At 37.0% G+C, this 16410-nt stretch overlaps 1 protein-coding gene across 3 annotated transcripts in view; it reads left to right on the top strand.

Moving 5' to 3' along the window:
* The window catches only part of LOC143748436 (eIF-2-alpha kinase GCN2-like), an 82581-nt gene that overhangs the window by 20308 nt on the left and 45863 nt on the right, over positions 1–16410 (top strand). For 2 of the 3 annotated variants that reach the window (XM_077240481.1, XM_077240483.1), the window contains exons 9-21: positions 391–926; positions 2061–2176; positions 2838–2992; positions 3792–4231; positions 6668–6740; positions 8300–8386; positions 8458–8580; positions 9786–9890; positions 10073–10136; positions 11991–12070; positions 12158–12259; positions 13168–13218; positions 16395–16410. The exon at positions 16395–16410 is cut by the window's right edge and continues 224 nt beyond it. In XM_077240481.1, the coding sequence (XP_077096596.1) occupies positions 391–926; positions 2061–2176; positions 2838–2992; positions 3792–4231; positions 6668–6740; positions 8300–8386; positions 8458–8580; positions 9786–9890; positions 10073–10136; positions 11991–12070; positions 12158–12259; positions 13168–13218; positions 16395–16410 (1948 nt within the window). The remainder of the gene's footprint in view (positions 1–390; positions 927–2060; positions 2177–2837; positions 2993–3791; positions 4232–6667; positions 6741–8299; positions 8387–8457; positions 8581–9785; positions 9891–10072; positions 10137–11990; positions 12071–12157; positions 12260–13167; positions 13219–16394) is intronic. The other variant, XM_077240482.1, reaches the window with a different exon arrangement.

Genomic DNA, 16410 nt, shown 5'->3' with positions numbered 1-16410 from the left:
AATAATAAAAGTGCATCTATCCATCATAAAAGTGCATCTATCCGTCAATAATAAAAGTGCATCTATCCATCATAAAAGTGCATCTATCCGTCAATAATAAAAGTGCATCTATCGATCGTAAAAGTACATCTATTCATCATAAAAATGCATCTGTCCATCATAAAAGTGCTTCAAAACAGAAACTGCCATTATAAATGTTGGAAGCATCAGGGTGATTATTAATAAAACTGTGATTGTATTCGTCTGAAAGAAGAAAGTCATGTACACCTATGATGAGGGCGAGTAAATCATGGGCTAATTTTCATTTTAAAGTGAACTACTCCTTTAAATAGAAGCCTTTAGATCAGGAGTTTTTTAAGGTCATGCTAAACACACTCTGTTTTGCCCCAGATCCACGGTGCCGAGAGCGAGCTGAACTCGCTGCTGAAGCTGAAGCACCCGAATCTGGTGCACTATCAGGCGCTGAGCTTCAGCGAGCGCGACGACGGTCTGGTGGTGGACCTGCTAGCCGAACACGTTCCCGGGTCGAGTCTGGCGCAGAAGCTCTCGAGTGGCTCTCCGGTACCGGTGGATCAGCTCCGGCATCACGCGGCCCAGCTAACCGCCGCGCTCGAGTACCTGCACAGCAACTCGGTGGTCCACAAGCACCTGAACCCGTCCTGTGTTCTGCTGGACGCTCGCGGGGACGTCCGGCTCGCCGACTACAGTCTGGCCAAACGCCTCGCCGACGTGTGTGACGACGACATCTTCCAGCAGGGGCGCGTGCGCTTCTGCGAGGAGGCGATGCCCACGCGGGCCGGGAAGAAAGGAGACGTGTGGGCTTTCGGGCTGCTAATGTTAGCGCTCGCGCAGGGTCGCGAGGTCGAGGAATATCCCGTCGCGGTGCCGGAGATGCTGCCCGCGGACCTGCACGACTTCCTCGACAGGTGCGTGTGACTGTCCACTGATGAGTGAGATTCACTGTGGCTAGTCCCCAGTGCTTTAAGTGGGCCGGTACGCGCCGGTACTCAGTACCGCCACTTCCAAATATAGCTCTTGAGCGTACCGCCACCTCTCCGTGCACCCAGAACGTGCTTTTAGCGTACCGGTACGCTCATTTGCACATCTGTTTTAATCCTTTGGCTGCGCTGCCGCTTTTCAGAGCGCCCTTCACAATGCACGCTTCCTGATTCGTCCCAGCGAGAGCAGAGACTACATTACCAATACACCCTTGAGTTTTACAAGTGAAAAGCGCGTGTGTCGCTTTTGCCGCTGTCAGTGTCAACCAACGTGGTCCCGAGAAGGGGACATTCTAAAACGCTTAACGTGGCTTACTGTACTAAGACAGTGATATTGAAAGACCAAACTCGGTACACATCATATTAATAAACCATACTATGTAGAAAAAAAATCAGATGAGCCCAGAATCTGAACGCAACGCGTTTAATTACACATTAAGCGTTTTCCTCCCATAGAAAACCGTTATAAGAAAACGCTTAACATAAAAAAAATAGTATTTAATAATTATATAAAAGTAATTATTATTGTTTTACATTACAACTCCTCCTGAAGTTAATATTGCAATAATTTAACACGTTTGCATTTTCCCGGTTTTCAGTTTTTTTTATACTAATAAACATTTTATTTTAAGTTTTTTTTTTTTTTTTTTTAAATTATCAGAAAAATGTAAAATTAACATTTTAAAGCTAAGTGTTTAGTAGAGCTGCACGATTTAAAAAGAAATATCCAGGTTTGCTGTGCTTGTTTGTAGGATCAGAAATTTGTGATTATATACTGTATATCAATATGGCTGGCTATATAATAATAATAATGATATTAATAACATTAAATAAAAGCTTTACTGTGAACTGAGCCTCTCTGAGACGCTGAAAACACGGATCGTGAGTGTAAATGAACACAGTGTGTACTTCACTCTGAAACACGCAGCGCATGTATTTATTAAACTAAATTAAACACATATCCCCACGCTCTAGACTGCTTTCATGAATATGTTTGTGCAGTAAAACCTTATAGATAATTTGTTTGCTTATATAACAAAATATATTTATGTATATTTGTAGGTGTGTGTGTCTTAATGACGCTGATCGCTGGCACGCTCACCAGCTTCTGGATCATCCGTTCCTGAGACCTCCGTCACCCAGGAGTGTGTTGCCGTGTCAGGAGTCCAGTCCAGAGGGTGAAACACACACACACACACACACACACACACACACACACACACACACACACACACACACACACACACACACACACACACACACACACACACACACAAAAAAAAACAATGGATTCGAGGAGTTTTATGGTTGAAATTTAAAAAAGTGACAAACCCTTCCCTCAATTTAACCCCCTTAGGAATGAATGAAAAAAAACTAAAAATGCTAAAACTTGATACCAAAAAATTATTTTATAATGACTTTATGACCCAGCAGAACAGCTCATTTACTCCATATAGAGATATAAGGCCATCTAGAGTCATGAAATATCATCTTATATAATTATTTTTCCAGAAAAGATCAAAGACTCCCGATGTAAGATATTTAGAGCTGAATTAAATGGGTAATGCATGAAATTATTTTGAATTTAAGTTGAAAGAATGTGAGGAATGTGCTTAAATTACTATTTATTTATTATTTATTGATCAAATGTAATAATTTAAAGGTAAATAAAATAAAAAATAAAAATCTCCCAAACAAATTGCATTAAAAAATAGAAAAAATATTATCAAAATGAAATGAAAATGAAAAAAAAGTAGTAGTATAATTTACATTTTAGGCTCAAGCCAAGGACGGCTCTCCTCAACACGTGTCGGTAATGTCCATGTTTCTGTCCCTCAGACACCGGCGTTGACTTCGCCTCCACGGTTGTGCCGCGCAGTCTCCTCCTCAGCGCCCCCTTCAGTACGGAGGTGCAGAAGCAGTTCTCCAGATACTACAACGAGTTCTCAGAGCTGCAGCTGCTGGGAAAGGGAGCGTTCGGTGCCGTAATCAAGGTCAGGGATGTCCTGCTTTTATTTTTGACACTTTTTTTGGGAGATTTGTTATTAATGCAGATGCTAATTCTACATCATGTGATGTGTGGAAAAAGCCTGGAGTTCGTGATGTCTTCAGTGATAGTATTAACGCTGCGCGATATTGGGAAAAACTGACATTGTAATATTTATTTTTTATGCAGTATATATTGTGAAATGAAAAACTACAGACATTTTTACCAGATGATGATTTGAATAGCTCAGTTTGGAAAGTATTAATCTTTCAGATTAATCGGCGTGATTGTTTTAGTCGTGTACATCTGCATAGAAAGTAAAAATTATTTAGAATTGCGAAATTATAAATCTTTAACATATAATAATAATAATAATAATTTGTATAATTATTATACAAATATATTATATTATAGAAATATATTATAATATATTTATTTTTTATTTTTATACATGCATATACAAATAATCATATATATATATGATATTTGTATATGCATGTATCATTTTTATAAATATTCACTTTTTTTTACTATAAAAATTACTACAAATATATTTTATACATCACTATAAATATCTCTATTTATATCTATTTATATAAAATTATATATATATTGTACAGCACAATAAAAAAGTGTATAATAATACTATAACAGCTGAATACTAAAATGGCAATGCTAATATTCATATCTCGATTTCTTTACTTTCAAATGTTTTATTTAGTCGGAAACCTTAAAGTTTCTGTTTATTCGACGACAGGTTTATAAATGCTCATATTTTCTTTCCTCGCCGTGTTTTCCCCATTCAGGTCCAGAATAAGTTGGATGGATGCTATTACGCGGTGAAGCGGATCCAGGTGAACCCGGCTAGCAAGCAGTTCCGGCGGATCAAAGGTGAGGTTACGCTGCTGTCGCGACTCAACCACGAGAACATCGTGCGCTACTATAACGCGTGGATCGAGCGGCACGAGACGGCGTGGACCGGTGAGCTGAACAGTGACGACTCCGAGGCATTCGTCAGCCCTGAGAGACGCTCTCCACCCGCGGCTCGATCCCGCCGCAACGAGCTGGGTCTGATGGACAACATCGAGGACGAGGCGCCGCTGCCGGCTCTCGCTAGCTCTGTGGAGTGGAGCACATCGATAGAGAGATCCAGCAGCACTAAATGTAGTGCTGCCGACAACGAGGAAGACGACGACGACGATGATGATGATGATGATGAAGAGGACGTGTTCTGCCCCTCATTCCTGTGAGATTTCTGCTGTCCAATCATCATGTGTTGTGCACTAATATTTATGGGTGTGACGAGATCTTGTGCCACAAGATCTCATGAGACTAAATTGTGACGTCGAGTGAAAAGCTGTCTCGCGATATCGCCATGACGGAGTGTGAAGGCCAATTTATACATCTACGTCAGGTGCGCGCAGTAGGTACGGTGTAGCATACGCACAGACGTTGTACCATACGCCGTAGCCTGACGCGCACCTCCATGACAACGCGGACCACAAGATCTGTGATTGGTCAGCTTGGTAGCATCTCGTCTCCTCCTACGCATTTCCGGCGTGTTCTTCTGCACCGCCAGCCATTTTTAAATTCAGAAGTTCAGTGAAAATTCAGTTAAGAAACATGCGATAAGCTCCAACTCCAACATGATCCGCTCACTTTCAGTCGCCATTGCTTGTTGTAGCCTAAACTCAAAACAGCCGCGAGGAATTTAAACACAGTGGAATGTTAAAACCCTCCCCCGCCAACTAGCGTTTCAGCGCTGTAACTGCAGAGTAACACAGACATAACGCAGAAGTATAAATGCTCACGACGGCGTCGCCTACGACGGACACTCGACGCAGAGGTATAAATTGGCCTTGAGGGTGAAATTAGCATAGAATACTGGCGTATTCTATGCTACATTCCGCTACATTCACATTACATTACGGTATACACCGCGGCACTGTCGTTTTGCCGTTTTTATAAAAATAAAACCGTTATAAACTATTGTAAACATCTGCTCTGCTCATCCAGCACGAGTTACTGTCGAAAACAGTGAAAAGTGAAAGTAAAACGCACACAAATAAGGCTTCATACAATAGTCTGTCTCCCAATATCAGACATATCTCTGAACTGTGCAGTTGTGGCTCCGGTCCCTGTTTGAACGTTGAATATTGAGAGAGTACTTTAATTATGGTTGCACTTGCACTTATTGTTTGCACTTAAAGCTACAATATGTAATTTTTTTCGCCGCTAGGGGTCGCCAACTTCTTACAATAACAAAGGCATAGGTTGTTGACGCATAAGCAGAATTATGGAACTGGTCAGAACGGATGGATCTAATAATGTTTATGGATGAGTGAATGCATTGATGTTTTTAACATAACTGTGGTGTGAAGCGGCGCGATCGCTAATGAGAGACGGATCTCAGCGCCACACGCGAGTCTCGCGGATATAAAGGAATGAGGACATTTCATTCTACCGAATTACTGGTCAGAACGGATGGATCTAATAATGTTTATGGATGAGTGAATGCAGTGATGTTTTTGAATAGTGTTGAATTAATACTCACACAGGTCAGTTTATTAGACGAATGAAACTTGTGAGGGAACGCAGCGCTGTTTCACTTGGTCCACACTATCACACTAAACTGCATTCGAGTGTGTTAAAGTTATAATGTTATTCTATGTGTTAGTTTGTCTGTATGAGACTAGCAGTAAGCTAGATCAACGTCAGAATAACATACTGATCATATTCTAACATTTCATCATGTTGAGCTATATAACATAGATTAGTTTTACATTTCCTCACTGTCTAATAAAGTACATGCAAGAGCGGCGTCTATGTCGAGTCGAAGTTAGTCGCGGACTCTAGCTCTCGTTATCTCGAAAACGCCACGCTGATACTGATCCTCGTTTTAGTTATGCTTTTGTCCTAAAATCAGCTTGCCATGGTCCATAATGTTTGAACAACAACAACAGCGTGAGCGCGCCGCTAGACGTAACGCAGTTGCCATGGTTACTATGGCAGTACTAGCGTAAACCAGGGATAACGCGGATATTATGTCATTGACAGGCGACAAGTGAACATGAACGAGCCATTATTTAAAATTGGAATTTCTCTGAAATTAAAAATCTTTGGGAACATTTGGGATATTGTAAGTACACAACTGCAGGAAATGTATCACACTGTGCAAGTGTTTTTTGGATATATTATTACAAAAAATCTTACATATTGTAGCTTTAATGAGAACTTTTAAAAAATAAAATAAAAACTTTATTTTTTTAAAAATAAAATACTTTTCTTATTTAAGATTTTTTATAATATTTTTAAAGATTTGATTTCTCTGTTCAGTTTGTGGAAAGGAGTTTGATTAGAAGATCACACACTGCCTCATAATTCATGTAGTCACTTGAGTTTGTGGCAAAACCTTTTTCAGTGCTTGTATATTTTTGTATTTCAATGCATTTGATAATTCATACTCATAAAGTAGAACTGAAATGACATTCATTACAAGATTATTAGTTAAAACATTTCACAAATCACCTGCAGACTATTTTTCCAGTCATGAATTTTGTCATGGAGGATTTCTATAAAATATTGTGCAGAAATCTGGTCTCGTTCTCGTGAGAAGCGTCCCGTCACACCTCTACTAATACTGAGTGTTTGTGTTTCTGACCCGGTCTGTTTCGACACACAGCCCTCCTGACAGCGACTCTGAGAGCGACGTCATCTTTGATAACGCTGACGTCAGCAGAGACAGTTTCCTACAGGTCAGTCATTAAATCTCATTGATTAATGCAGTTTGACAGTTTTTTTTAAAATTCTTTACTTTATTGTAATGGTACGAAACTTGGTACTTGCTGTGTGAACACACATAAAGAAATCACGGTCATGATTCGAACAAGTTAAATGTTCCTGAAGAAAGTAGTCACACTTGTGCTCCTCGCGGTCAGGAGTGACGCATTGGAAATGAATGAGAGACGAGTTTCCTCTAGTGGAAGCGTTTGGTACTGCAGCCGAACAACATCTCACTGAAAGATCATTTTTTGAGATATCAGCCTCACATTTTTAAAACAACTTGTTTAGATTTATGGCTTTGATTTTCTCACAGTTTTAAAGTAAAACATGTTTTTGAAAATATATATTACATATACAAATTTCAAATAGTATTTCTGCACACTTTTCATAACAATAAATGTAAAATTCTCTAACTTTTTTATAAGTGCTCCTTTTAAAACTTTATTTCACTTCAGCAATAATCTGCCACGTGTCGTCTTTGAAAAGACATCAAGCTTCAGTCTGTTGCTCTAAAGCATTTAAGATTTACGAAAGTTTAAGTTTAATTTTCAGGTCTATGCTCAAAAAGTGAATAAATGGATTATAAATACAGCGTCAATATAATTTAGTACCATAAAATCCCCTAAAAATACAAAGTATGAAATAAAAAACATTATCAAACTAAAATATAGTACATTCATTTCATAAAAATAAAAAAAATCACTTTCGGACACAAGAAGAGCACTAAATTTCATTGATTAATGCAGTTCGACACGTTAACCCTGTAAAGCCTACATATGAATTAATAGTCAGAAATATTTAATCGATCAGGCTTTTATGGCTCATATAGTCTGATATAGTGAGAATATGGAGGAAACAAAAAATGCAGTTTGCTGCAGATGCTGATATTTATATGGAAAAAAAGTGATATAATTCTGATTTTTGTAATGTAAATCAATGAGATCTTTATAACAGTATAGCAGATACTTGCCTAAAATGCATATAAATATAAATATCTGCCAATAATGTCTTAGTAAGATGATATTTAAATTCTTAGTTTTATGATCAAAGCTCTGTAGTTTTAAAACATAATGCAATGCAATACAATGATTGAGAGAGGAAAAATGAAACCTTCCTCAAAAGCCCAATGATCATATTTAATACGCATGATTGAAATATTACTAACAATATATGATTCAGTAGGCTTTAGAGAGTTAACTATAAGCATTTATCTGTAGTTTCACAAACACAAAGTAACAATGCATTTTGTCTTAATTTTTCTCAAATGCCTGGTGTTTATTTACAATAAATGCACTTGCTTTGATTATTTGGTTGTTTTGACATGTTCAAATATTTTTTTTCAAGTCAATTTTTATTTATATACATCAAGATGTCTGTCATACCGTAATGCTTTTATCTTTATTCCCAACTGACATTGAAGAATGGAGAAGAAACATTGGGATTCCTGTTTGTATACAGTTTTTCCACATTAAATTGATCACATGATCAGTGTATTATATTGTGTGTGTGTTTGTGATGTTTTTCTCCGCAGGATCCCAGCAGTCGGAAAGCAGCGGACCCGTCGGAGAGCTCGGACTCGGAGAAACCTCTCCTGATAGCGCATTACCTGTACATACAGGTGCGTGACCCCTGACCCCTGACCCCTGCCCCCTGCGGCCCCAGTGTTTACCTGTGGTGTTCTGTCTTCAGATGGAGTACTGTGAGAGAAGCACGCTGCGGGACACGATCGATCAGGGCTTGTATCAGGACATCAGTCGCCTCTGGAGGCTCTTCAGGGAGATTCTGGACGGTCTCTCGTACATCCATGAGCAGGTGAACATCATCAACACACGTCAACCTCACCTTTATTTATTTATTTATTCATTTTTCTGTTAGTAATGAAAAGCACTTCGAATTAATTGAAATCATGGGTTAGGGTTAGGTAACTATTTAACAAAAACAAATTTGTCATAGAATTTTTATCGTTGCAAATTAACTTTTTTTTTTTTTTTTAGATAAAAAATAATATTTTTTTAAATATTTTTTTTCTCAAGCCCTATTTTATTTTTCTCAAAATTCCGTTTTACTTTTTATTTTTTCTGGATTTAGTTTTTTTCCCTTCCATTTTTTTTGGACTCTGATTTAATGGTTAAATGAAGTGTTAGTAATATATCATTAAATTTATACAATTTAACAATTTCTTAAAAAAGTTGAATACATTTTTTTAAGGCCCTATGAAATGCTTTTGTTTTATTTTTTCTCAAATTTAGTTTTATTTTTCCCAAATTTGTTTTATTTTTTTCCTTTTTATTTTTCTGTATTCCATTTTAAATGTGAAATAAAATGTAATAAACAAAAAGAATTTCTAATTAATTTAATTAAAAAAAATGTAACAACTCAATTATTTATATATATATAACATTTTTTTTATTTTTTATAAAATGTTCAATTGTATAAGTTTTATGATTTCAATAAATTAGAAGTTTTTTTATTACTAATAATTAAAATTAGTCCAAAATAATGAAAATGTAAGAAAAAAAAGGAATCCAGAAAAATTATAAATGAAAAACTGAATTTGTAAAATGAAATAATTTCATAGGGCTCGAAAAAGTTTGAAATGAATTCATACAACTTTAACAACTTAATTATATATATATATATATATATATATATATATATATATTTATTTATTTACAATAATAGGGCCCTATGAAATATGTTTTCTTTTTCCAAAATTCTGTGTTCTGTGTTTTATTATTTCTTTATGATTTAATCCAGATTTTTTGTAATCAAAAACAGTGGTAATCAAATGAAGGCATAAAACGTTAACAATTTATTTAATATTTTGAAATGTTATCAAAAGTCTTTTTTTTACAGTTTATATTCATATCGTGATTTCATTAAGTGTACAGCCCCACTTTTGATTTATTAATATACAAAACTGGCCAAATTCCTTTGCGTTTATACAGTAAATGCCATTTTTCTGACTGGATTGTGTGATCGTGTCTGCAGAAATCATATATAATGTGTGTTTACAGGGAATGATCCACAGAGACCTGAAGCCTGTCAACATCTTCCTGGACTCTCAGGATCATGTGAAGATCGGAGACTTCGGCCTGGCCACGGATCACCCCGCTAATGTGGTATTGCATGCGTTTTGTGCGGCGTTTACTGCATGTGTGCCGTAGATTGATGCATGTTCCCTTACTGTCCATCTTCAATATTACATTTTATTCATTCATGCATTATTCATGAGTCTGTATTGTTTTCTGATTGGCAAACGTAAGTTAAATGAGTTCAGTGTGACATGTGTCATGTGTTTCAGGCTGCAGGGAAACTGGAGCTGGAGGAAAATAGCTCAGGGTTCGTCCCGAAACAAGATCCAACAGGTAAAAACACCTGATCAAATACTGGGACCACAGGATCATGTGTTCTCCATAATGCAAATAATGCAATCATTTTAGTGACATTTGTAGGAATTGTTCATCAAACAGATAATAAGAGCTTTACAGTGAAAGCATGTGGATGTAAAAATAGATGTGTGTGACCTGTCAAATGTATTTAGGAGCAAAAGTCATAGACATTTCAAAATAAGAGTCCCAGTGTATTTCAGGCTTGTTAAAAATTATTTGGTTATTATTGGTATTTTGGTTGCACATTAAACTATATCTGCTGTTTAATTCAGCCAAAACTCTTGTAAAGGGCTTTTACGACCCCCGAGATGGTCTAGGGGTACAGGAGTCTAACATTTAAATTTGACATTTATAAAAGATGACACACATGATTGTGTGCTGTACAAAGAACCACAAGTCCAGATGAAAGTCCAGATGAATACCGTGCAATAAGCGGATACATTTATTCAGTACAAAAAGGTTGTAAAGGTAAGGGTGAAGCAAAAACACCCGCAAAAGAATATAAATATATGTATAGTGGTTATTGACATTATTTTGTAGGATTAACAATACTACAAGGAGGAAGAAAGGAAGAGGGGATGCCAAATTGTAAAACAAATTGATAAATTAAGTTGTTAAAGTTTTATGAATTCAGTTGATTAGACATGCATTTTGATTATTAAAATTTTATTAAACCATTCAAATGGAATCCAGAAAAATGTAATTGCAAAACATGGAATTTGAGGAAAATAAATTGGAATTTAAACTCTTTAAAAAGCATTTAAATTGCTGATAACTGTACAAGTTTCATGATTTCAATTAATGAGACATATTTTTTATTACTAACATTTATTTTAACAATTAAATCAGAGTCCACAAAAATTAAAACAGAAAAAAATAAAATAATAACAGATTTTATAGGGCCCTAAAAAGTGTTTTTTGTTAAGGCCATTGCACACTGAGTCCGAAATTCGCATCCGAAATTTTAGCACGTTATTAAAAAAAATCGATCATACAACGAAAATGTATGCGTTTTTTCGTATTCGGGATTCGGTGGCTCTGAATTGTCAAAACACAATTCAAACTGCTCGCTACGGAAGCGGAAAACGCAGAAAATCGAACCTGATCCGAATTTTTGTTTATGACGGACGAAAGTTTCGGAGGCAGTGTGCAAGCCTGATTGACTTAACGTGAGATCGATTTTTTTAATAATGTGCGAAAATTTCGGATGCGAATTTCGGACTCAGTGTGCAATGGCCTTTAAACTTCAATAAATTAATGATAATAATAATGATACATTTAATTAATATTGCACTTTACATGTGAAGGACACATCTCAAAGTGCTACAGGTGAACAGATAAAAACAATAAAAACATAAAAACAGTCAAACGCAGAATAAAAAAAAAAATATATATATATATTAAGAAAATGCAATAATAAATAAATGGGACTTTAATTTGTTAAACTCTGTAACATTGTTAAATTCTATAAGTTTCATGATTTCAGTTTATTAGAGGTGCTTTTTGGTTACTAACATTTAATTTAACCATTAAATAGGAGTCCATATGATAGGAGTAATAGGAGTAAATATACGCATTGCATACATACATACAGTTTAAAGTAGAAATATTTAAAAATCAAGTGTATTTTTTGCAGTCTAATAAATTAAATAATTTAGCTTGTAAGTGTCTACTTGTATCCCTTTATTAAGAAAAATCACATTATTTGATACATTTTTGTTTCACCGTTGATGCACTCCTAAGTTTGTCAACTTGGTAAAAAATGAAGCTTCGAGCTCTTTAATATTCAGTGTATATTGTGAAATATGTGACTGTATAACTGTTTCCCAGATAACATGACTGGAATGGTCGGCACGGCTCTTTATGTCGGTCCGGAGGTTCAGGGAAACACTAAAGCCACGTACAACCAGGTATTGAAGAACCGCCATGTTTTACTCCATTCGTAATTCAATTCAGACGTGTTTTATTGCTGACTGTGTGTGTGTGTGTGTGTGTAGAAAGTGGATCTGTTCAGTCTGGGCATCATCTTGTTCGAGATGTCCTACAGACCCATGACCACCGCATCAGAACGCATATTTGTGCTCAGCCAACTCAGGAAAGTGAGTCAAACTCTCAGACAATATTAGACTGATAGTGTTTTAGTTTGTGAAATATAGAAATAGGTTTAAATTTTTTTCAGTGACTCTTTATTGAATTTAGTTTTTTTGAGTTTTATTCTGTAATGACGCTGTACAAATCTGGAATAATTAAGAGTCTTTAAAAGTAGTCTCTTCTGCTCATCAAAGCTGCATTTATTTGATTAAAAATACAAAACAAAACCAGTAATATTGTTAAATATTATTATAATGTAAATCAGCTGTTTTCTATGTGAATATATAGTAAAGTGTAATTTATTCCTGTGATCAAAGCTGAATTTTCAGCATCATTACTCCAGCCTTCAGTGTCACATGATCCTGATTATTTTTAATGTTGAAAACCGTTTTACTGCTTCATATTTTTGTGGAAAGATTAAAAAAAATAAACAAAAGTAGTACTTTTATTCATCCATGTATCAGAAGTAACAGTAAAGACATTAATAATGTTACTAAAGATTCTATTTCAAATAAATTCTGTTCTTTATAACTTTATATTCAAAGAATCCTGAAAAGTAAACGAATCCGTTTCCACAAGGATCTGAAAATCTGAAAAAACACTGATAATAATAATCATCATATTACACTGATTTCTGAAGGATCACATGACACTGAAGACTGGAGTAATGATGCTGAAATAAGTTACACTTTACTATATATTCACATAGAAAACACCTGTTTAAAATTCTAATAATATTTCACTTTTTTTTTTACTGTTTTTTGATCAGATAAATGCAGCCTTGAAGAGTCTCTTTCAAAAACAGTAAAATAATCATAATAATTGCAGACTTCTGTACACATTTGCCATGTAATGGACACTGTAATTTCCCGTAGAATTGCTTCAAATGTCTCATAATCACTCGTTCTTCCTGCAGGAGTCGATTAACTTCCCTGAGGACTTTTCTGAGTATGAAAGCGGGCGGCAGGTGCGCATCATGTGACACATCCTCATGTCGGTCACATTTGAACCGGTCCCAGTTCCAGTACCGGTACATGAGATTCGGTCAGCGACCGAGTCAGCTCTGGCATATTGTCAATTACACTTCTATAAATGACTTACAGTTTCTTTAAAGTTATTGCGGTAAATATGCCTAAAGTACCGTGTTTACCTGAATAACTGTAATGGTGCGTTCACACCGGACGCGAATAGCGCGTCAGGCGCGAGTGATTTCAATGTTAAGTCAATGCAAAGACGCGTTACGCGCGTAAAAAATTCCTGCGGCGCGAATGAGGCGTAGGGCGCGGCGCTGTAGACGCGAATACGCCTCATTTGCGCGTCAAGTTCGTGCACGGCGCGTTATGCGCGAATGATTTAGTTAGTGCTATTTGTGTATTCTCGCGTCTGCCGCCCGAGTTGAAAAATCTGAACTTCTGCGTCAATTCGCGCCGCGTTAACCAATCAGGAGCCTAGCTGCATGCTGCTGTCAGGTGGATAAGTATCTGGATGCTTCAATAAATTATTTTGTAATATGACTGGTTGTAATGCACAACAAAGCAAATATTTTATCACATAAAACTTGATTTCAATATATGAGACATTCATTTTGTATTGAATGCTATTTATTCCATATCTAGATATATGAAATATTATTATAATGTAAAGACAACCAACATATGCATAAGTTCGTGTCTGGACAGTATTGTGTGAGAGATAGAGAAAAATCACAGGACAGATTAATCACTTTTTTCAAAACAAAAATAAATGACAGATTAGGTGGATGAGGGCGAGGGTGATCCTCGCTCCGATGCGGGACAACAGGTCATCAAGCTGGGCGCGGGACAGGCGGAAGTACCGCTGAAAGCCGCCGTCATCCAGGCGCAGCTCCTGGAGCGAGCCAATGGTGAAACCCGCCACACTGGGTTCGCCTTCGAAGGGTCAGGTGGACACAAATACGGCGACGATTACCCCTACACCGCCGTTCTGTTCTCCAGAGCAAATACAGAGCGGTGCCTCTCTCAGTGAATGCTCGATCAACATAAAAAAAGATGGCCGCCATCGGGTTTCGATTCTGACGCGCATGGCGCGCGTAAATTTCGCTTCAGACTTTTGTTTTTACGCACGTCAGTTTCACTCTTCACACGCGAATGTACACAATGTGGTCAAGCGTCAAACTAGACGCGGTAGACGCGAATTTGACGCGCTATTCGCGTCCGGTGTGAACGCACAGTAAAGAAACTGCATTTATTCCAGAGCTGACTCGGTCGCTGTCTGCCGTCTGTGATGCTTATATTCTGTAATATTTACCCGTAAATAGTAGGGTACTAGCTACTTAATTTATTTGAATTCATTAAAACAACCATTTTAATATATATTTTTCTAAATTTAATTTCTATGAAATGTTTTGTTTTCCACAAATTCCGTGTTGAAGACCTAAAACATTCATTCAATTTATCATTTAATCCTATGAAATTAAACAAAGTTTTGTCACACAACGTGCTGCACAACTGAGCTTTATAGTGTTCAAATTAAAACAATTTGGATTATTCCTTTAAAAAACATTTTTTTACAATTATTTAGTATTATTATTGTTAGTATTATTATTACATTAAGACAAATATAAATTTTGTACAACAGTAATATACTAGTTAAGTTAAACCAAACTCATATCACAACTGAGCGGGTGAGTGTGAAGTTTGTGTGCGTTTATGAATATTATGATAGTTTTTCTCAAATGAAACTGTAAATGCTCGTAAAGCGACTGGAGATGAACTTCATGCATTCATTTCTCTTATAGCCGACAGAGACGTGTGTGTGTATGTGTGTAGCCCTGTGTGTGTGTGTGTGTGTAGCCCTGTGTGTGTGTGTGTGTGTATGTGTGTACGCGTGTGTGTGTGTGTGTGTGTGTGTGTATGTGTGTATGTGTTTAGCCCTGTGTGTTTGTGTGTACCTGTGTGTGTGTGTGTGTGTGTGTGTGTGTGTGTGTGTGTGTGTGTGTGTGTGTGTGTGTGTGTAGCCCTGTGTGTGTGTATGTGTGTGTACCTCTGTGTGTGTGTGTGTGTGTGTGTGTGTGTGTGTGTGTGTGTGTGTGTGTGTGTGTGTGTAGCCCTGTGTGTGTGTGTGTGTGTGTGTGTGTACCTCTGTGTGTGTGTGTGTGTGTGTAGCCCTGTGTGTGTGTGTGTGTGTGTGTGTGTGTACCTCTGTGTGTGCGCATTTGTGTGTGTAGCCCTGTGTGTGTGTGTGTGTGTGTGTGTGTGTGTGTGTGTGTGTGTGTGTAGCCCTGTGTTTGTGTGTAGACCTGTGTGTGTGTGTGTGTGTGTGTGTGTGTGTGTGTGTGTGTGTGTGTGTGTGTGTGTGTGTGTGTGTGTGTGTGTGTGTGTGTGTTTGTGTGCACCTCTGTGTGTGTGTACCTCTGTGTGTGTGTGTGTGTGTGTGTGTGTGTGTGTGTGTGTGTGTATCCCTGTGTTTGTGTGTAGCCCTGTGTGTGTGTGTGTGTGTGTTCAATAAATAAAACCGCACATCGGCGCCACTCATTCACACAGAGTCTCGCAGAACATGCATGATTCGTATTTAAATAGTCTTAAGGTGATGATACACTGGGCAACATTTATTTTCTTTCTCTTGTTGTTGCTTCGGCACTTTTCCATTGAAAATGGGCAATAAATTTCTAAGGAACAATCGCTCGGCAAGATTTGCTCAAAATGTTCCCCTGTGCTATAAGGAGTTTCCTTTTGTTAGAATTTTTTTTCCCGTTTTATTTATTTATTTATTTATTTCTCTGTTCAGTGGTGGGTTGTGGGAAAGGGGGAAAATTGTAAAAACAAGGAGCATCGTTAACTCTTTCTGTATATGATACGTCACTCTGTTCTTCCTTCAATAAATATATATATTTTTTTTTTTTGTGCGCTAAAGGCGATAATGCACAGGGCAACTTTTATATATTTGTATATATATATTTTTATTCATATATATATATATAAAAATATATATAAAGTTGCCCTGTGCATCATCGTCTTTAGCGCACAGATGTGTTCTCAAGTATCGAAATTTGCCACATATTGATTTAATGTGAATCAATTTTCATTAGTACCGACATAATTCGGTCGGTGCCGTTAAAAGAAGTGAGTTCGGTTCCCAAACCAAATCCGTGGTCATGTGACCCAGTGTACCAAGGTGATCG

The sequence above is a fragment of the Siphateles boraxobius genome, unplaced genomic scaffold, assembly GCF_051911475.1.
Source record: "Siphateles boraxobius isolate OS27281-9 unplaced genomic scaffold, OSU_SipBor_1 233, whole genome shotgun sequence".
NCBI classification, from domain to species: domain Eukaryota; kingdom Metazoa; phylum Chordata; class Actinopteri; order Cypriniformes; family Leuciscidae; genus Siphateles; species Siphateles boraxobius.
The sequence above is the reverse complement of the archived record's forward strand: the minus strand, read 5'-3'. Positions and strand labels throughout refer to the sequence as shown.